Source organism: Zonotrichia leucophrys, chromosome 6 (genome assembly GCF_028769735.1).
Source record: "Zonotrichia leucophrys gambelii isolate GWCS_2022_RI chromosome 6, RI_Zleu_2.0, whole genome shotgun sequence".
Taxonomy (NCBI): domain Eukaryota; kingdom Metazoa; phylum Chordata; class Aves; order Passeriformes; family Passerellidae; genus Zonotrichia; species Zonotrichia leucophrys.
Genome location: NC_088176.1, coordinates 31,916,926 through 31,938,889, shown reverse-complemented (window position 1 = coordinate 31,938,889; position 21,964 = coordinate 31,916,926). Strand labels below are relative to the sequence as shown.

The 21,964-nt window shown below is 45.0% G+C and overlaps 1 protein-coding gene across 1 annotated transcript in view; it reads right to left on the bottom strand.

The window, feature by feature from the left end:
* Positions 1-434: 434 nt before the first annotated feature.
* The window catches only part of PTEN (phosphatase and tensin homolog), a 49,691-nt gene continuing 28,161 nt past the window's right edge, over positions 435-21,964 (bottom strand). Inside the window, exons 5-9 of the mRNA XM_064716657.1 lie at positions 18,702-18,940; positions 12,339-12,480; positions 10,156-10,322; positions 2,482-2,706; positions 435-912 (exon numbers count right to left, since the gene is read on the bottom strand). Coding sequence (XP_064572727.1) covers positions 727-912; positions 2,482-2,706; positions 10,156-10,322; positions 12,339-12,480; positions 18,702-18,940 — 959 coding nt within the window. The 3' untranslated portion in view covers positions 435-726. The remainder of the gene's footprint in view (positions 913-2,481; positions 2,707-10,155; positions 10,323-12,338; positions 12,481-18,701; positions 18,941-21,964) is intronic.

The window sequence follows — 21,964 nt, the reverse complement described above, 5'->3', positions numbered from 1 at the left end:
GCCTTTTCTAGCACCATTACACTTAAAAAAAATGAAAAATGCACAAACAACAAGCAGTGACAGCGGCGACTCCTCACTTATTGTCCCGGATGAATTAGGGCAGCATGCTGAGGAAAGGTGCATGGAACAGCCGGACACGGTACACAGGCCACGCTCCTTTCCGAGCATCACCTTCCAGCCCCCATCCAAAAAACATGCATTAGAATGTAGGAAAAACCTTCTAGAAACATCTCTTAGCCAACTGCAGACTTTTCTGTTGCCACACAAGTGCAAAAAAAGGGGCAGGATGTGAACCTGTAAATTTTTTTTTTTTTTTTCTTTTCGGTTTTTGAAACTTCGTTTGGTGACAGAACACAAAAGGAAAAATTCCTACGCATACACATTAGGTCTGTCTCCACTTTTATAAAACTGGAATAAAATGGGAAAGTGCCATGTTTATAGTTCCTAATTGAAGTTTTAATGTCCTTTGACACAAAAAGGTATATACATAAGAGCTACGTAACCTTTCTTTAACCCCCCCGACTGGACAAGTGTCAAACCCTGTAGATTTGTAGGGCAAAACAAGATTGGTCAGGAAAGAATTGTTCCTATAACTGGTAATCTGACACTATGTCCTTTTGCCATTTAGAAAGGTCCTTTTTTTTTTTCAGTTTATTCAAGTTTGTCTGTCTTCATGTTTTTTTTTGTTTTTGTATGGTTCTTTTTTATCTCTGATAAAAAAAATATTCAGACTTTTGTAATCTGCGTATGCTGATCTTCATCAAAAGGTTCATTCTCTGGATCAGAGTCAGTGGTGTCAGAGTATCTATAATGATCAGGTTCATTGTCACTAACATCTGGTGTTACAGAAGTTGAACTGCTAGCCTCTGGATTTGATGGCTCTTCTACTGTTTTTGTGAAAAATAGCTTCACCTGGGGAAGGAAAAAACAACATTTAAAAAGGGAACCTGGATTTAACTGAGCAATTTTTTAACAGCACAGGTCCTGGCTACCCCGAGTCACACCCCTGCTCCTCTCCCCAGAGAGAGGTCTGCCAGCCTCTCAATTCCACCCTGGCAAAGCAGCAGGGTTTTCCAGCCCAGCTGCAGGAATTGTGTCTGGCTGAGTGCTCAGGTGCTCCTGAGCTGCAGCAGCAGGACAGCCCAGCACACCCTCCTGCCTTCCCCACCCCCAGAGCACCAGAGACTGCAGCAAGAGAGCACAGCAATGAACAAAACCTTCTCTAACAGGTGACTCTTGTGTGGGAAGTCTGATCCAAGCAATACTCCAAGCAGCTGGGACCATTACCTTCAAACAAGCTCTGGCTGATGTTTTATGAGGAAGTCAGAAAATGCTGCAATTCTTACAAATGCCTTTTAATGTTTAAAACACTGCTGGCAATGGCTCATACTCCCCAGAGCCAAAGTGCCAGGGTAAGTAAGGCATTCCCAGAATCACAGCTGGGCTTGCAGAGACCTCTGGAGATGACCCAGTCCAAGCCCCTGCCCAGGCACAGGAGCACCTCCAGGTGAGCTTGGGATGAATCCAGAGAGGGAGACTGCACACCCTGCCCAGGCAGCTGCTCCAGGGCTCTGCACACTCATGGAAGGAAGTTGTTCCTCGTGTTGAGGTGGAATTTGTGTTTAATTTATGGCCTTTGCTCCTCACCCTGTCACTGGAGCAGTGACAAACAGAGCCTGGCACCCCCTCTGCCAGTCTCTGGAGATGTCTGTGTGGATTGATGGGATCCCCCTCAGCCTTCCCTGCTCCAGACTGACCAGGCCAGCTCCTCTCCTCATCAGAGAGATGTTCCAGACCCCAGATCATCCTTGTGGCCTCTCCTGGATCCTCTCCAGCACCTCCTTGGACTGCAGAGCCCACAGCTGGACACAGCACCCCAGATGTGCCTCACTGGGCAGGGCAGAGGGGCTGGATCCTTCCCTGACCTGCTGGCCATCCCCTTCCTGATGTCCCCAGGACCATGCAAAGTTCTTCCTCATGTTGAGGTGGAACGTGTGATGTTTGGCCCCTGCTCCCCCATCCTGTCACTGACACCCTTCTCTGCCAGCCCCTGGAGATGTCTGTGTGGATTGTTGGGACTGCTCCAGACTGACCAGGCCAGCTCCTCTCCCCATTAGATGCTGCAGCCCCCAGACCATCCTTGTGGCCCCCTGTGCTTCCCATGGAACAGGCACAGCTGCCAACAGCTCAGGAGCTCAGTGTGCCCAGCCCACAGCTCAGGCAGGGAAGATGGCACCTGGTCAGAGCTCTCCCAACCTCTGATGGCTTTGACAAACACCTGGAACAACCTGAAGACTTCAACCCCAGCCTCTCAACATGCATCAGCTCCCCAAAAAGCAGATAAATGCACAAAGCTCAAAGCTTTGCTAAGTGATGGCAATACCAACAGCTTCTACACAGCAGTTTCACATGGTCCCTCCAAAGGCAAGACAAACAAATCATGCAGCTTTTCAGCTTTGTTCACACATAAAATATACTGACCTTGAAGTTTGGAGAGAAATATCTGTTGGCTTTGTCTTTATTTGCTTTGTCTAGATCGTTTTTTGTTAATGTAAGGATTAAATATTCCTTATCATTATCTGAGCGCTCTGTACTGAAAATACCATCGAGTTCCTGATCTGCAACTAGACTTCCATTTTCTACTTTGTCTGAATTTTCATCCAGTCCTATGAAGAATGTATTTACCCAAAAGTGAAACATTTTGTCCTGGGGGAGGAAGAAGACAGAAAACAAGCTTGTTTTAGTATTCACTAATGGCACGTTAATTAGACTGCTATCAGCATCTGGTCAAAAACAGATTTGGAATATCAGGCAAAACTTGCTTGGACAACAGTGTGGCATTTGTTACATTGCATGCAAAGACATTTTCACCACATCTCCTGGACAGCACACAAAAATCTGCCTTCATCAAGCTCAATTTTAACCAATTAAGCTTAGAAGTCACTCATAGAGAGCTGGGCTTAAAACTATCATACCTGCAATAAAAGCAGATGGTAATAAATTCAATAAACTTAAACTTGTAATCACAAGATTAAATAGATAATAAATAGATTTTTTTTTTGTTCACACCTTGCCAAGCAATTCCTAAACCCAAGAAATAACCTGTGTGAACCAGCTTAGGTGAGTAATACTGAATCTCCCCTGTAACAGAAAGCTTCTCTTGTTTTTATACAGAAATAGCTACAACTGAGCAAAACCACAAATCAGCAAAGGATTCTTGGGAGCTTTCATGCAGTCAGAGCTTTGCTGAGAGCACTGAGAGCAAGGCAGAGCCAGGGCCTGCTGGCCAGCAGGAAGGTTTCAGGGACAAGCCAAGGCAGCTGAAGGATGTTCAGCTCAAGCAGAACTTGACAGGTGACCTTCAGCAGTTTGAGTCTCCACTCTGCCACAGCCCCAGCTACAAAAAGAGGCAGGACACCCCTGTACCACAGATCCTGAAGCTTTCTGCCAGCCCTGAGCTGCTGTTTCCAAGGCCAGCTCCCCTTGGCACACCAAACTCTGACACTGGCACAAGGCCAGCTCTCCCTGGCACACCAAACCCCTCTCTGACACTGAGCTACCTCCACCTGCTCTTTACACACAAAATCTTCTCTGTGACTCTGATGTGCCTTTTCAGGCTCAAGATCCAAGGTGTAAATGGTCAATTCTTCCCACAAGGGTCAGTATTGCTGCTCAAGCTGCAGGGAAAGGAAGCCATTGCAGAACCTAACATTCCTTGGTATTACACAGAACACAAACTCACTCCTTCTGAGCTAACTCGCATATTTTGGTTTACCAAGGAGCTCTAATTCCAATTTCTTACTGGAAAATTCACATCCTGCCCTATCTTCCCATTCATCTCTGCTGGTAAGGATGCAGGGGGGAAATCAGAGGTGGAACAGAAGTGGTTCCAGGGTGTGTGACACGAGCAGACCTCCTGCTGAAGGCACTTTGGCACCAGCAAAATACCACAGGATTTTCCTGAGCCAATGAAAGAAGGCAGGGAGGAGCTGGACTACTTAACTCACACTCATCCTCCTCAAAAATTTATTTCAACAGGATACTGGGAATTCACAAGTGTCCCTCTCTGCCAAAGGTCAGCAGACTCATTTTCAGTATTTTAGGTAAAGCCTACAAACCACTTCCAGCTCGTCTGCATTTCTGTAAACACCTGAGAGACCCCAGGACAGAAATTAAAAATCCAGCCAGGAACACTTCTGGTAGCTGAGTTCCCCACTTCCCTGCAGCATTCTGGGAATCAAATCTAGCAAATGAGCTGTCTGGGGAGTCGGAGAGATGTTTCCCCCACAGCCACCCCAGCTCTGAAGAAGCCTTGCTGGAGCCCTTCCATGGGAGGCAGCAGCTAGCAGGTTCTTGTCAGGCTCTGTTTACACATTTCACACCCTCCTCTTTCCCCAAGAAAAGGCTCAAAAATGCCCTGCCTGGGTCTGGGGTTGAGGATGAACATCCTGGCTCCACTCTGCTGATGTCTCTGCCCCAGAGGAAGAAGCAGCAGACAAAATCTGGGTGAAGACCAGCTCGGGGTAGCCCAAGCCAGGTTTCTCCTCACCCACACAGTGAGTCCCTCAGAAAGAACTCCAAGGAGGTGAGGGGTTCACTCCTGCCCAGGTTAAAGCAGAGACAAGCAGCACTTTGCTGCTGAAACCCCTCTGGTGCCACAGGAGAGCCCCTGGGTGGGATCAACGCCAGCAGCAGCAGCAGGCACAGTTCTGTCCTGCCTCACCTTCAGCTCCATGAGTGCAGAACCAGGAGGGATTTATTTGGCACTTCAAGGGCTGGGGGCACTCACAAACCTCTCCCTAGACAGCTTTTAATCTCTGTTCCTTGGGACAAATTTGCAGAGGTCCTCAGGGACTCAAACTAAACACTACAACTCAGCTGAGCTGGTCATTTCTCCTTTTATCTCCCTCCAGCTTTTTAAAACATCAAGTTGTTTTCCTTTCCTTCCCACTGCACAACTTAATTAGCCTAATAAACTGAGTTCATGGGTCTTGGAACATGGCATGGCCACTCAAATTAAGGGAAGACTTGGTCATGTTTTTTGGAATTAGTTCTTAAGGCTGATAAGTGTGTCACTGTTTTCACTGAAGAGCAAATCCATTATTCAAAGTGAGGATTTAGCTGAAGCATCAGGACCCAAGATATTTCATGGGAGACAAGGAGGAAAGATGATGTAATATGGGCCAAAGATAGGAATTTTAAAAATCAAGGCATGAACTGAACTCAGGCTTTATATAGCAAATCAAAATACCAGACCAAGTGCTCACATAACACAAGTTAATGAATAGACTTCTGGAAAAAAAAAAAAGTATTAGAGACTGTTTTTCAATGTGTTTTGCTTCACTTCCAGTTACATCACACACATCTGTCTTAAAAAAAAAAATAAACCACAGATGTACTTCTTCCCATAACCAAATCTGTGCCATAAATCTCCAGAGGCTGATTTAATCCCACAGTGCTTGTCCCCACCTCGTGCAGTGTCTCAGACTGACACAGAAACACTCCCCACTCTAGAGCTGCTCTCTGGCTGCAGATTGGGATCCAAATCCAAGATTGAAGCATCAATCAGGAGTTCCCATGTCCTGCTGAGAGTTGAATTTTGCAGAGAGATCCCCAGGCAGTCCCAGTGACTCTGCAGCACCCGCTGAGGGGCTGGGGATGCTCTCCAAGAATGGGATCTTGGTTCAGCCTGTTCCCCTGATGGAACTTCCTGTACCATTCTGCAGATCAACACTGAGTCCTTCTGACATTTTCAGAGTTCATTCCTCAGCGTTTGCTAAACAGCAACTGCCCAAAGTCTTGTTGAACTCTGCAGCAGAACTTATCTCTAGGCTTGAGAGATGAAATGCAACTGCTCAAACAATGCTGTCAGCCCTCCCACGCTGGAGTCTGGGGATAAAACACCACTGCCTCTCACAAATTAAACCCACATCAACATTTCCCTCTCATTTCTACTGGGAGGACTCCCAAAAAAAGGTCTCCTCCAGCCCCAGGCTCTGGAGGCAGCAAGATGAGGAGATTTCTGTATTATTTTTAAACAGACTCCCATTGAACCGAGTGATCTAAGGATACTCTGAAATACTTTCAGATTATCATGTCAACATCAATAACTGGAAGAAAAAGGCTTTGCAGGGATCCATGGAAGCAAAACCAGAGGAAAAACTACAAAAAAACCCAGCAAAACTACAGCAGCAGTCTGAGATGGAAGAACAGTCAAGCTACAAGAAAAAGTCATGTTCAAAAAAGAAAATCTCCCAAATTACAAACTTCTACCCATCAGAAATTCATCCACAGTCACAGCACTTGAGCCCCAAGCCATTTTGTTCTCATGTGGGCATGCATTTCATTCTTGAAAGGAAGTAGCTACAGCTCACTGAAGAAACAGTCTGAGGATAAAGTAAACAGCTTGATTAGACAAGAAAAGATCAAGAGCTGGGGACTTCCTAACTGATGCCAGGTGGCAGAAACCATGGAAGGGATGAACTTTTCCAAGGCTGTCAGCCCTGTACCAATGATCCTGTGGCTGAGGTCAGCTCCCAAAAGCCACTGAATTTGCCTAAATTAACTTTTGCCATTAAAAGAAAGGACATATGGATGCTTTAAATCTGACTCTGCAATGTGAGGGGTCTGCAGTCATTCAGGTTTGGTCTGGTTTATGGATAATAATTTTATCCAAAACTGAGGAGGGCCCTCCTCACAGAGAGCTCTGCAGATAATGCTGTGCTTCAAAGGACTGGGAAATCTGGGAGCAAATACAGGTGAGGGAATCTGGGGCCCTTCAGCTGAGATCAGGGTTATCAAACACCAAACCAGAGCAAAGAAGTTTTCTTCATCTCCAGAAATGAGACAAAACCATTCTCCAGCCTGAGGTTCAGAATGGATCAGGAATTACACTTTTAATTGATATTATTAGGTTTTTATTATGCTAAAGTTAAAATTCAGACTGGTCAATATGTGATGTCTTTAAGGACTGGGAAATTTGGAAGCAAATAGAGGTGAGAGAATCTGGGGCCCTTCAGCTGAGATCAGGGTTATCAAACACCAAACCACAGCCAGGGCAAAGATTTTCTTCATCACCAGAGGTGAGACACAGCTATTCTCCAGCCTGAGGCTCAGAATGGATCCGGAATTACATTTTTAATTGATATTATTAGGTTTTTTATAATGCTAACCTTAAAATGCAGACTGGTGAGGTCTTTAAGGATTGGTAAATTTGGGAGCAAATACAGGTGATAATTGATATTATTTAATTGATATTATTAGGTTTTTATTATGCTGAAGTTACAATTCAGACTGGTCAATATGTGATGTCTTTAAGGATTGGGAAATTTGGAAGCAAATAGAGGTGAGGGAATCTGGGGCACTTCAGCTGAGATCAGGGTTATCAAACACCAAACCAGAGCAAAGAAGTTTTCTTCATCTCCAGAAATGAGACAAAACCATTCTCCAGCCTGAGGTTCAGAATGGATCAGGAATTACACTTTTAATTGATATTATTAGATTTTATTATGCTAAAGTTAAAATGCACACTGGTCAATATGTGATGTCTTTAAGGACTGGGAAATTTGGAAGCAAATAGAGGTGAGGGAATCTGGAACACTTCAGCTGAGATCAGGGTTATCAAACACCAAACCACAGCCAGGGCAAAGATTTTCTTCATCACCAGAGGTGAGACACAGCTATTCTCCAGCCTGAGGCTCAGAATGGATCCGGAATTACATTTTTAATTGATATTATTAGGTTTTTTATTATGCTAAAGTTACAATTCAGACTGGTCAATATGTGATGTCTCTAAGATTTGTTTAGCTACCTGTAATCTGCTAACAGAAAATCTGTAAAGAACAAGAACCAGTGGCAGGCAACAGACTTACAATTCCACTTTTCATAAATCTGGTTAATAAACTAGAATCTCTGAAAGATAAGGTGCTGTTGCTCCTAATTATGCTGCTCCTCATTAATTAGGTGATCACTGCATAAAGGGATCTTTAAAATTCAGTCTCCTCAGTGGAGGGCCTTCATTTTTGGGTGAAGTTGTGCAGAGAGTTGATGCAGGAAAGGAAGGACAGAGAAATGTGCTCAGTTTGAGCCAAGGGAGGATGCTCTGGCACCAGTGTTCCCTCTGCCCTGTTCTCACCTCACTCACTTTATCAAGGACCATGTGGAAGGATCAGCTCCTGAGCTTGCAGCAGAGCTAAGGGAGGTGATCTTAGCACAACTGTGGAACATCTCACACCTATTTTCCTCTGTCCTCCATTCATACTGAAAGCTGAGACAATAAGACACTTGATTCAACAGATATTTTAGAGAGATTATCAAGGTGTTTTTTTAACTAGGTGATGAAGGAGCAGTTTCCATCTCAGAAAAGTTTGCAGATGTGAAAAGAACCACCTTCACCATTTCTTTGGCTCTACCAGGCCAAAAACACTGAGAAACAGCACCTCTGCACTACCTGTAATCCACAGAACCCAAACAGTTTGGGTATTTGATAAGAATAGACAAAAAGGAAAAAAACCCCCAAAAAACAAAAAACCAACCAACCAGCTACTGAGAAATGACAAAGATTCTTCAGAAATGAAACCACAATCTGACTCTGAAATGAAACTCCAGCACAGTAATGCTCCTGCTGTGGTTCTGCACTTCTAGACACTCCTGAGGACCCAGCTCATACTGCAGAAACTGTGGGTGCTCATGAGGGGCTCCCACAACAATCTCTCTGCATCTCAGTGCTCTCTCCAGGGGTAAAACAAACTTTAAAACAAATCCCCAGGGGTAAAACAAAACAGCAGCTTGTTCCTGGGGCTGCAGAGCCAAGATGCTGAGGTGCACACTGGTACTGCAGGGATGGGCAGGGCAGCACAGCACTTCCATCAGCTCTGGCTGCACTCCATGTGTTACTGGAGATGGCAAAGGAACAACAAACTCACAGCTCAGATAGGAGAGAGCAGATAAATGTGTGAGATGTTGGGGCTTTGCCTCAGCTCCCCCCTGCATCCCTCATGCTCAGCCCACAGTGCTGATCTGGGTGCTCCTGCAGAAGTCTCTTCTCAGAGCTGCCTGCTTGCATGTCAATAAGCTCAGCTTTGAAATTGAATTTCTACTTTTAAAATGCTTTTACTGCACAGAACTGCACTGAGCAACTAAAACATCTCCTCAAACAGGCAGAGAAGGAAAACAGGGCCACTAAGAACTGTCCAGAAACTTGTGCAGACAGCAGCACCTGAATTAAACCTGTTCACACAAGCAAGCCCACACAACAGTGTGCACGTTCACTCACTCACACTGAGCTACAACCTGTGTGCACAGCTCTAAGTGATGTTACCTCATAATTTCACTTCTCCTGATCCACTTGAGCATTTCTTCCTTTTAGGAATTCACTCACTGAATGCTCTGAAGTTTTCTGACCCCCACTCAACAGTGATGAGGAGTTTTAAACAGTAAATATCAAGGTAGCCTTTAATCAGCACGGTCTCATCCTCAGCTTTCACTCTGGTAGATCCAAAGTGGCTCCACAAGCACCAGAACTTCAAGAATTCAGCTTTAAGAACTGGCTGACTTTGGTTTCAATATAAATCCTAGGTTAACTTATTTTTTTTTTCCACAACTGAGACCCTAATAAAACCCTCAGCTCAGAGGGAATTCTCTAAGCCTCTCATGTCAAGGCACTGCAGCTGGGAACAGAGAGGTGGTGAAGAGATTGCAGAGATACTTTTACAAAGTGCGTGGGAACTCAATTATCTCAGAAATTCAGCTAAATTTGACAGATGGGTACAAATCAGCCAAGAGCACAGACAGGATCTTCTGTGCCTGCTCAAACCTCAGGAAAATTTAGTGAAGAAAACAGCTGGAGTTAACTTGCTCAGTATGCAAGTCTATTTTTAGAAGGTGAATGTTTCTTCCTCAATTAGATTACTCACTACTACCCAAAAGACTGCAATACAGACCTCAGGATCATTTTTACCCAACCTTTGTACTTAATCTCACAACTCCATAAACATCCAACTTTCATTTTGTGGTCCATTGGCTCCTTGGGAAAACCAGACATCAAAGAATTAAATGTCATGATTACACATCCCTGAAAAATAACCAACATCCCAACCCCCCAAGAATCAGGGGCTGGCTTGACAACATTTTTCAGAAAAAAGCAAAGAAACCAACCTTTTTCAACATCTTGTTCTGTTTGTGGAAAAATTCCACTTTGATATCACCACATACGGGCAGAGGTTGAGGGAATTCAAAGTACATGTACTTGTCTTCACGTCGTGAGGGTCCTGAAGGGGAGGTGAATATCTTTACCTTGAGCTGGTACACCACAAACTGAGGATCTGTGGGTAACAAAACACAGTGGCACTTGGTGAGAAAAACCTCCAAAATGGCAAAAAAAAAGCACAATATTGGTAGCAGAAATAAAATCGTGAGTTGTGATGTTTTCAAAGTTTGCTAAATTTCTCTTAAGGGTTTGACACCACAGGGGATCAAACTTTGCCAGATGCTACTGGAAACAGCCTTGAGACTTCTGTCCTTCATGGCAATACTTTCAGGCCACCAGGGAGTTCCTAAAATGTTATTTCTTTTTAATAGAACAACTGTAAAATGTGAATTACTTGACTGTTCCTTGCATTTTCCCCCTCCTCTCTGTTACACAGACCAAAGTGAGAGGTTTTATTCTCTCTCATCTCTTCTTCCAGATGTTGGCTGGTCATGTCAGCACAAACTGACTCTACTCTTACACAAATAAAGTAAAACAAGGATAAAACTGAACTGAAAACCAATCAGAAGAGCCTAAGCTGGTCCTGTAAGTCACCAGCACCAGAGCAGTGCCAGCCATGGCATCACTTCCCCAGTTAAATCTGCAGGGGTAACACTGAAATTAAATAAAAGGGGGTTTTGGTCCAGTTTAGGAAGAGGGGCTTTGGAAATGGTCAGGTCAGACACAGCTCTGTAGAGCTGCTGAAAGGGCCAGTGATGAAACCATTACTGGCTCAGAGAATCCCAGGGTGGTTTGGGTTGGAAGGGACCTTAAATCCCATCCAGTGCCACCCCTGCCATGGCAGGGACACCTTCCACTGTCCCAGGCTGCTCCAAGCCCCAAAATCCTGGCCTTGGGCACTGCCAGGGGCAGACTGAAAGTTACCAGGTTGGTAAAATTACTGCCAACACAGCTCAAGACAAAACACCATCAATTTCACACTCTGAAAAATCACTGGGAACTCCACAGAAACTTAAAATATTGCAGCATAAAACTGCTGAGCTTTGCAGTTATTTATCTTCTCAGGTGCTTGGGCAATCTGTTGTCTGTCCCAACATCCTCCCATGGACACACAAGCCAGCACTCACTTGAGCAGTTCAGCCTCAAAAATACAGCCCAGTTCATCCAAAACATGAAATAAGTGGTAATTGCAGAAATCTGTGACCTCCACACAGGGATTTTGGCAGAGGTTCCTCCCTCCCTCCTCCTGTACGGGCTGACAAGCTGCCCCATTGTTTCTTGTGTGTGTTACATGTTCAGGTACTGTCTCACAACAATATTAACAGGGCAATTTTAATCAAAGCCACAGGAGGCACTGGAATTAATTACACATTGCTGTAATCCCCAAAGCAAAACCAGCAGAATTTTTCCACCACCAAAATCCAAGCACGCAACACAAGGCAGTCACTGCCCTGTAACACAGCAGAATTTGTTTTTGTATTTCAAAACTTCACCAAATCTGCTGTTCCTCACTAACACAGTGTATCAGCAGATGAGATTAATCATTTACAGGTGTATTAATGCTTTAGAAAGCTCCACAGAAAGCAAAGTTTATTCCAGAGTTAATTAGGTATTTACCCAGTTGAACTGATTCATTTATTTTTTTTTTCTTTTTTGAACATCATGGGAAGAATGATGTTGCTGCACTGGAAGCCAACATGCCATTAGGCAAATGTTTTGCAGCAATTCATGTTTCCCAAGAGTTGCTGTGTTAAAAAAAAAAAAAATAAAAAAGGAGGTTTTTCATAAAAGTGAGGAACAAATACCCAAATATACATAAAATGGTGGAGTGGATGCAGCACTCAGTTGGGTGACAAGGTGGGGACTGGGCACAGGCTGCACTCAATCTTGGAGATATTTTCCAGATGGAATCATTTATTTTCAAACTATTAACACACTTGCATGTAGTAAAATAGTCATGAGTGCTTCACAACCTACACCTGAGAGATCCCAGAGCCCACAAAACCAGCAGATTTTGGATTGTGAGGTGCTCCCATGTGATTTCCTCCAAGATGTGCAGCTCTGGGTGCCACCACCCCATCCCAAATGCCAGCAGGCTCCCTGGCAGAGGTGAGGGGCTGCTGGTACTTACTGCAAGTTCCGCTGCTGAACATGGGAATTGTTTCAAACATCATCTTGTGGAACAGCAGTGCCACTGGTCTGTAATCCAGGTGATTCTTTAACAGGTAGCTATAGTAGTACACGTAGCGTCTCTGACTGGGAATTGTCACTCCCTAAACAGAGGGAAAACAAGGGTTAAAAACCTTGGAGCTGCATCACTCAGGGGTTCCTGCCCATCACCTCCAGCCCAAAGAGCTTTTTTGGGGATGGGGAGCAAAAAATGTTTAACAAGAGGTGCTTTGAATATTCTCTGAGCAGCACCCAGAGTAGGGCACTGCTCTGCCAGCTACTCAGGGCATGGAGCCACCAGGAAAGGCTGAGGGAATTGGGATCCTTCAGACCAAAGAGAAGCTTTGGGGTGACCAAATTGTGGCCTTGTAGGACCTGGAGGGGCTGCAGGAAACATGGAGAGAGAACCTGGACAAGGGGGAATGGCTTCCCACTGACAGAGGAGATATTGGGAAGAAATCCTTCCCTAGGAAGGTGGTGAGGCTGAGGGTGCCCACAGAAGCTGTGGCTGCCCCTGGATGTGTCCAAGGCCAGCCTGGGATAGTGGGAGGTGTCCCTGACATGGCAGGAGAGCTGGAACAGCCTGGTTGCTGCTCATCACCTCCAGCCCAAGGAGCAGCTCAGTCACTGCTGAGCAGCACCCAGAGCAGAGCTCAGGGCATGGAGCACCTCTGCCACCAGGAAAAGCTGAGGGAATTGGGATCCTTCAGACCAAAGAGAGGCTTTGGGGTGACCAAATTGTGGCCTTGCAGTGCCTGGAGGGGCTACAGGAAACATGGAAAAGGAACCTGGAGTGACAAGGACAAAGGGGAATGGCTTCTCACTGACAGAGGGGATATTGGGAAGAAATCCTTCCCTAGGAAGGTGGTGAGGCTCTGGCTCTGGGTGCCCAGAGAAGCTGTGGCAGCCCCTGGATGTGTCCAAGGCCAGCCTGGGATAGTGGGAGGTGTCCCTGACATGGCAGGAGAGCTGGAACAGCCTGGTTGCTGCTCATCACCTCCAGCCCAAGGAGCAGCTCAGTCACTGCTGAGCAGCACCCAGAGCAGGGCTCAGGGCATGGAGCACTTCTGCCACCAGGAAAGGCTGAGGGAATTTGGATCCTTCAGCCCAAAGAGGAGAAGCTTTTGGGTAACCAAACTGTGGCCTTGCAGTGCCTGGAGGGGCCAACAAGAAACATGGAGAAGGAACAAGGACAAGGGGAATGGCTTCCCACTGACAGAGGAGATATTGGGAAGAAATCCTTCCCTGGGAAGGTGGTGAGGCTCAGGCTCAGGGTGCCCAGAGAAGCTGTGGCTGCCCCTGGAAGTGTCCAAGGCCAGCCTGGGATAGTGGGAGGTGTCCCTGACATGGCAGGAGAGCTGGAACAGCCTGGTTGCTGCTCATCACCTCCAGCCCAAGGAGCAGCTCAGTCAGTGCTGAGCAGCACCCAGAGCAGGGCTCAGGGCACTGAGCACCTCTGCCACCAGGAAAAGCTGAGGGAATTGGGATTGAGAAGCTTTGGGGTGACCAAACTGTGGCCTTGCAGTGCCTGGAGGAGCTACAGGAAATATGGAAAAGGAACCTGGAGTGACAAGGACAAAGGGGAATGGCTTCCCACTGCCAAGGGGGATATTGGGAACAAATCCTTCCCTAGGAAGGTGGTGAGGCTCTGGCTCAGGGTGCCCACAGAAGCTGTGGCAGCCCCTGGAAGTGCCCAATATGGGATGTCCCTGGCATGGCAGGAGAGCTGGAACAACCCTCTAAAGTCCCTTCCAACCCAAACCCTGCTGTGATTCTGTGCTCTCCAAACACCCATGTCCAGCAATGAAGCAAAGAATGCAGATTTTTCTCATTTCTTAAAAACAAACACCACAGACAGCCTGAGGGTCATGTCAAAAATAGGCTCATGCTGCTGCTTTTTTGGGGATGGAGAGCAAAAAATGTTTAACAAGAGGTGCCTTGAACATATTTAAACTTTAAAGCATCACTACATTTAGGAATTCTAAAATTTGCCACTACAGGAATTACATTTTGACAGCACTTTATGTCAATTTTTGCTAATATCACTGTAGTCAAGCCTGGTGCTGCCTTCTCTTTACAAAACATCCTGGAATATTTTCCCAAAAATGTGGAAAGTTTCACTAAAACAGGCCCAACAGCCCAAAGTGTTCAAACCCTGAGGTAAACATTTGCCTTGAGAGCATAAAACCTAAGAATGTTTTTATTACTGATTTTAAATCAGCTCAAAGCTTCAAATAAGGGAAAATTTTCAAAGCTTTTAGAGCCAATACTTTCAAGTAAAATTAATAGAGATGAAAAATTGTTTCATTTCCCAGAAAATGCATTACATGGTCTAGAACAACCTGTAACTGCAGATTTGCAACAGCATCAGTAAGGAATCTTTCTGATTAAACCTGAATGTGGAATTGGAATAAACTGGAGATAAACAAAGATTTTTCATACACAAATCTGGCAGCATTTGGAGACACAACCTAGACCTCATATTCCTATAAACTTTTAGTTTCACCTCACAACAGCCAGCAGCTAAGAGTGCTTTTAATTTACTAAATCTCTATTATGCACACATGAAAATAGCCACTTCCTGCCATTTGTTTTTTAATGTTGATTATTATGTCTCCTTATCACTTGAGCTGCTTCTAAACTACACAAAAGCCTTTCCCTGCAGCACTTGCACAATGACCTTCCCAAGCTGCCTTGTACAGTGGCTGCTTTTGGCTCACATGTCCCCAGTGCTTATCACACCCACTCCTTAAGGGAGCTCCAAAGTTCTCCTTCCTGGGATCTGAGCAAATGCCAGCCCCAGCAGGGCTGCCCAGGCTGCCAGGAAAGCACAGAGGTGAGGAGAACACATTCCTGCCTGCCCAGAGCTTCCTCAGGCCACAATGGATGTGTCCTAAGGAAAAACCCCAGCACAAGCACGGCTGGGACCAGAACAACTTTCACACTGAGAGTCCAAAGCACAGCAAAGCCACTTCTTGTCCAACAGCCCTGCAGCCACAGTTTGACTCCCTGGAGACACAGCTTTACATCCTGAGACCCTAAAAGCAGTCCCACTGAGGCAGAACTCAGAGTTCTCCATTTCCAAAGGTCTGAATTCCAAGCAGAACACTTCCTAACAAGCTAACAATATTCCACGGGGTGCAATCAAGCAGCACTCACTTTTACTCCAGAAAAAGGACAGGGAAGTAGTTCAAGCTTGTATTTCCCATCTATCACCACAATTTTTAAGTGGAAGTGAGATAAACTCCTCTGGTCCCTAGGCAAGAGCTTCCCAAACATTGTCAGGTTCTCCTCTCAGTGTAACACAGGCAGGACTGTGAAGAACAAATATTTTGGAAACAATATTCCCTTTAGGACAGAGCCTGCTGTGAGGGTGAAGCTGCAGCCTCAGAGCAGCAGGTTTGGCACCTGAGCATGTCCCCAAACAGACACCACAAGTGATGAGCCCTGACACCAGACATGGGAACTCTGCCCTGCTCACAGGGTCATTCTGAGGCTTCCTCACACAAACTAATTGGGTTTCACTTCCTCTTCTCTTACAGCAACACCACAGAAACACAGCGTGCTCTGGGCTGGAAGGGACTTAAAGCCCATCCAGTGTCACACCATGGGCAGGGACACCTTGCACTGTGCCAGCTGGCTCCAAACCCCAATACTCAACCTGGCCTTGGGCACTGCCAGAGATCCATGGGCAGCCACAGCTTCTCTGGGCACTCCCAACCCTCTCAGGGCAGAATTCCTTCCCAATATCCCATCTGAATATCCCAGCATGCAGCCATTCCCCTTGTCCTGTTCTCCAGGCCCTTGTACAGAGTCTCTCTCCATCTTTTTCTTGTCAGCTCCTTCAGGTGCTGAAAGGCCACAGCCAGGTCACCCCAAGGCTTCCCTTCTCCAGGCTGAAGAACTCCAATTCTCTCAGCCTTTCCCCATATGAGAACTCTTAGGAGCCATCCTTGAAAATAAAACTCCATGGTGCTCAAAGAATGCTCCTGAGTGGATCATCTCTGATCCCTCTCCACTGAGCTTCTTTCCAAGCCTAATCCTCGCCACAAAACCCTCCAAGGCAGAAGCAGGAATGAATAAAGACCTTCTCCAGCTGTGGGAAGGTAAGCTGCCAGCCTTTGTCACCACAGTAGTGTCATATCTACCATATGAAAAAAGTGGGATAAACTAATCACTTCAAACAGCAGCAGCTCCTTTAGAAGATTTTTGGGGGTTTACTTCTTCCAAATATTGGTCTTTATCCCATTTCAGCAAAGCCTTTGTCTCCTTTGGTTCACAAGGAAAATAAAAGTCACTCTTGTTCTAGAGTGGTGGAGCCAGACAGACACAACCATGCAGCCCACACTTCCTAATCTTCACCACTCCCTTCTTCTGACTAAGCTCCCCCCACTACAAAGAGTTTCAGAAGCCAAAAGAGGCAGCTTGCAGAGGAAATAAAATACCCCACGAGAGGGTTTGCTCAGAGACAGCCTGGGCTCTGCCATGTCCTGTTGCTCAGCATAAAAACCAGCAACTCTGAGCCTCACTCCACCAACTCTCACTTGATGGTGCAAAGGCCTCCCTGGAGCTGCTTTTCCCAGCAGGCACTTGGGAAAATCTGGCTCCAGAAGCACTCAGGGCTGTGCTCTTGACCAATTAGTCACACTTCCTCTTGCAATTACACTCACACTTCCTGCCAGCACAGCAGCACTCTGCTCTGAGCTTCACTGGCAGCAGGGATTGGAGCTGAGCTGCTCTCAGCAGCTACAGGTGCAAAGCTGTCCTTGCTTTAAACCAAGAAAATCTGTCCTTATTAAAGCCAGTTTTCCTTTATCATAGCTAAGTTGGCCCAAAAAGAAAGCAAAAAGGCATTTGCTTGTGCCTTTGTGCAAACAGCTCTTTTGATGCCTCATTGACTTTGAATTGAGGAAGTCAGTTCTACAAAGGTGTGGTGAAATATCAAATCAGAGAGCAGCACTTGACATATAACACTGAAATATGGGCCACAAGGGAAGGAAAGGCTCCAGAAACCTGCCCTGCAATACCTGTTTATAAACACTGCTGAAGGATTATGTGAATCACATGCTGCCCACTGGCCACAGCAAGATAACCAAGCTCAAGTGGAGCTGGGAAGGGAAAAAAATCAACTCTTGCAGTAGAGACACTGAAACCAAAACAAGTTGCTGGTTACAGACAGTATTTACAGGCAGGTAAACAAGGCTCTCCCTGCTCCTGTTCACTGAGCTCTCCCTCCCCTCCAAGATGCCCTGGGGTACTGACAAACACCCAACCTGCAGAAATACAACCTTCTTTTCACAAAGGGAAACTGAGGCACGGCATTTCACTGTGTATTTGGTCAGTTCTGTAGTTTTCAAGCTGCACTATCCAGCTCTGGAGAGAACCCTTATCAGCAGGAGTAATCTACTCTGTTTATTCAGCACACTGCTCATTCCTAGCCTTTCTCATGCACTTTTACCAAAAGCCACAAAGTTTTGATGGGAAACCTTGATCTTGACACCACAACCAGCTCAGCACATGGAATAACATCTCCACCTTGTCAGCAGAGCAGACTGAGGAGTTTTACTCCTTCCAATCAATTAACAGCCATACTCTAAAATTCTTTATGTGACATTTATGCTCTCAAGAGCCTTCAGACACGAAGCTCTTCTTACTGGAGGCCAACACACTGAAATGAATACTTTGTGTAAATACTGCAGGAAATCTGTGCTTGAGGAGGTTGGAACTGGCCTGCAGGGATGATCCCCCTGGGATGCTCAACACACTCAGGGAAATAATGGAAGATGAGCAGGGAAACTTGCTAAAATCACCTTAAAAGTCACATCTTATCATCTTAGGAGAAGATTTCAAATAAGGAGGTTAAATTCTCATTAATGAGGCCAGAAAGGTCCTTAACTACCCTTTACAGACAAGGGGCATCCAACAGTGATGGGATATTCCCCTATGCACCTCCAAACCCCACCACAGCAGTAAAGGGAACCTGAGGAGATGAACAACTCATCCATGTAGGCAAAATTCAGCTGGAACAATCCTCTCATTTGGGCTGAAAATGCTGAATGAGAAAGTTCACTGCCCCTCTGTTCTTTCAGCAAAACAATGCTGAAAAAAACATTTAAAATCAACTGTCCAGGTCTTCTTGGACAGGACATGATAAAATCAGATTTAATGTTGAGACTAAAGCTTTTCCACTTCCAATTGCACTGATGCAATCCTACTGGAGCTAAATCAGACAACACAACCTAAAGGGTTTGAACATCAAATACATCTCAGGGAGGAAAAAGCAGCAAGTTTTAGGTAGAGGGACAGAAGAACAGCAACAACTCACCTTCTTGTCTCTGGTCCTTACTTCCCCATAGAAATCTAGGGCTTCTTGGGCCCTTAAAAACTTGCCTCGATGCAACAAATAAGCACAAATCATGACACCAGTTCGTCCCTTTCCAGCTTTACAGTGGATTGCTGCCACATGATTGTCATCTTCACTTAGCCACTGGTCAAGATCTTCACAAAAAGGTTTGATGAGCTCCAGCTGTGGTGGGTTATGGTCTTCAAAAGGGTACTGTGCAACTGCAGGGAGAAGGAGGAGTTCATCAGAACCTCAAAAGGCAAAGCAAGCTCAGGTCACCTTTGAATAACTGAATTTTTACATGCTTGTCACAATCACCCCTCCCCTCATCTCACATACTGATATTTATTTTTAATTCCAGTATTATTCAGTGTATCCCAAGCAGATATTTCTCCATTCATCCTGCTCCATGGAGCAACTGTTTCACACCTCTATAAAGTTGAGCTGCACAGGTTCTGGAACATGAATTTTCCAGAATTTAAGAGTGTGCTGGCACACAGAATAACCTTGTGAAAAGCCATTACTCCAGCAATAATTAAACTACCTGCTGAGAGAGAACAAGGCCAGGCCTCAGTCACTGAGCAGACAACAGGAACTTTGCTGAAAAATTACTGAACATGGCTGGGTCTACATTGGGAACAAAGTCTCAAAATCTGCTCAAAACAAAAACCTGCCATTTCCATACTTCAAAAATGGTAATTGGGAGAGAAATCTCAGGTAAGGCACTGGCAATGCTTATGGGTTTAGAGTCAAAGCACTGAACAATGCTGTCCTTTCTGATACGGGTGTACTCACACACATTTTTCCATCTAGGGATGAAAAGAATTTCCAGTGATGCAGGAAATGCAAGGAAACTCAAGAGAACTAAAAATAAGCACTAAAAGCAGAGAGAAGCACCCAAACTTCTCCCACCTCAGATGAGATGAGGGACAACATCACCCTGAGCAGCAGAACTACCCACAATGTTCTGGTTTCAGCACAACAGCACTTGATGAAGTGCACCCCAATTCTCCACCTGCAGCCTTGGCATCTTACAAACACAACTCTGCTACACTTCAAAATTCTCAGCTAGAAACCCCATTTCCTTTTCTGGGCTAAAAATGAATGCATTTCATTTTTCTGGCAAGTGTCTGTAGTGGTTTCGTAAGCAGCACTCTGTAGTCACACATGCAGGGCTCCTTTCGATGAATCCCCAAGGACTCCAAGAGCACAAGTGAGGGATGAAGTTATGGAACTGCTGAAGGACTGCAGGACAAGCCCACAACATTTTGGTTTTCAGACTGGCCCCTTCATCTCCCAGAATAAATGGGGAAGCTGAGAAATAATCTTTGCTAAAGAGGCAACACAACATGAACACACAAACTCTTCCACATGGAAGATCCAAAGGCTCCCCAAACAATCCCCAAAGTTTTATGTGAAATTCAAGATGGAATTTATTTAGAAATCTCTAAGAAAAGAAGCTGCAAAAATGATTCAAATTTGTGTGTACAGCTTTGAGTTTATCACAGCTACAGCCAGCAAGGTTCCCATGAAAAGGGGAATGAAAAAGTCCTGAAAGAACAGCCTGAAAACTCCCAAGCAGTCACAGGATGCTGAAGATGCTCTCAAAGATTTGGAATCAAAGGCCAAACTTGTGATAATTTCTTCAAAGCTGGAGTGAGAAGATGAAATGGATGCCCTGGGATGGTGTGCAGGGATTAAGAGGAAGGAAATATTAAGTCTTGAGCAGGGCCTTGAGAAGGTGCAGCTCCTCCATGGATTTTGATTCCTTACAATGGAGAATAATCCTGCTTGCCCTCTCCCAGCCCCTACACACTGCAAGAAGAATCCCACAGCACATAGAAGAGTTTAAAAAAAGAAAATCTGTGGCAAAGCAGAAGACAATTCCAGCGAGGAAGGATTTCAGAAACTGCAAAAACCAAGGACACAAAGCTACTTCCCAAAGAAGATGAAGAGCTTTCAGTGTTTGGGGTTTAATGTGATGCAAGATCATCCTGGGTGAATAATGAACTATTCTGGTGTTTCATGCTCAGTACAATCACAAGTTCCCTTTGCAGTCAGTTCACTTCAGGAGATTTTCAAGTACAACTTTTGTTCCTCTGCTTAGGGAAGTCCTGAGTCACCAATTTGGTTATCTGAGGTTAACTAATTCGAGGATGAGAATGAAAAACAGCATGTCTTGTGCAGAGGAGCTGTGAAAGGTGCTGTCACAAGCAGCATTTGGGGCTGGGATTGACAGCAAAGGGAGCTGAGCACCCCCGTATCAGAAAGCAGAAATTCAAACAAACATATGCTGTGGCCATATTAGAACATGTCCTCTTCTCTTCTTCCCCAAAGCACTGCTCCAGCAGATCCTAAAATATTTTTTTCCTTGCTGGTGAGTGTGGAGTGAGGGTTCTGGGCACTGTCATTCAACATCCTGAGAGCAAATCAGAAGTGCTGATGACTTCAACAAGACAATTTCAGCCCTTCTATATTCAGCCATGAAAGCAGCCAATTCCATTCTGGTCACGTTCTAAACCCTCTTTCATAATTAGCTGGATGGTTTAAAATAATAATAATGAAAAATAGAAGTTGAGCCATTGCTATGATGCAGAAGAAGCCCAGAATTTGTTCATCTCCTACGATTCTGTAGGCACAAGGACTCCTCATCTCCCCTCAGCTGAAGGAATTACAACTTGTGAGCAAGAAATGCTCCTCTGCCCAAAGAACAAAGGTAAATCTGCATTTATTTATTACCTGGAGAGGTAATTCTGACACAAAACTACATCAAATCAAGGTCAGAGCACCCCTGAAAGATTCCCCACTGCTTTTGGCAGCTCTGCAGTGTCTAAGACCCAACTCATCCCTAAGAGACATCACATGGGAATTAAATTATTTTTATTTTAACATCTGCAAGTTCTGCCAGATCTTCCCAAAGTTGCTTTATACACATAGATAATGGTTTACATGTTCTCAATTTCCATCCTTCATAAAAAGAGCTCACATGCAATTGTGCAGAATTTGGCTTTAATTGTGCAAGGAATTTGTGCTTCACACATAAATTGTGCAAGGAATTTGTGCTTCAAATGAAAATTGTGAAGGAATTTGTGCTTTAAATTGTGCAAGGAATTTGTGCTTTAAATTGTGCAAGGAATTTGTGCTTCACATGAAAACTGTGCAAGGAATTTTGCTTTAAATTGTACAAGGAATTTGTGCTTCACATGAAAACTGTACAAGGAATTCGTGCTTCACATGAAAATTGT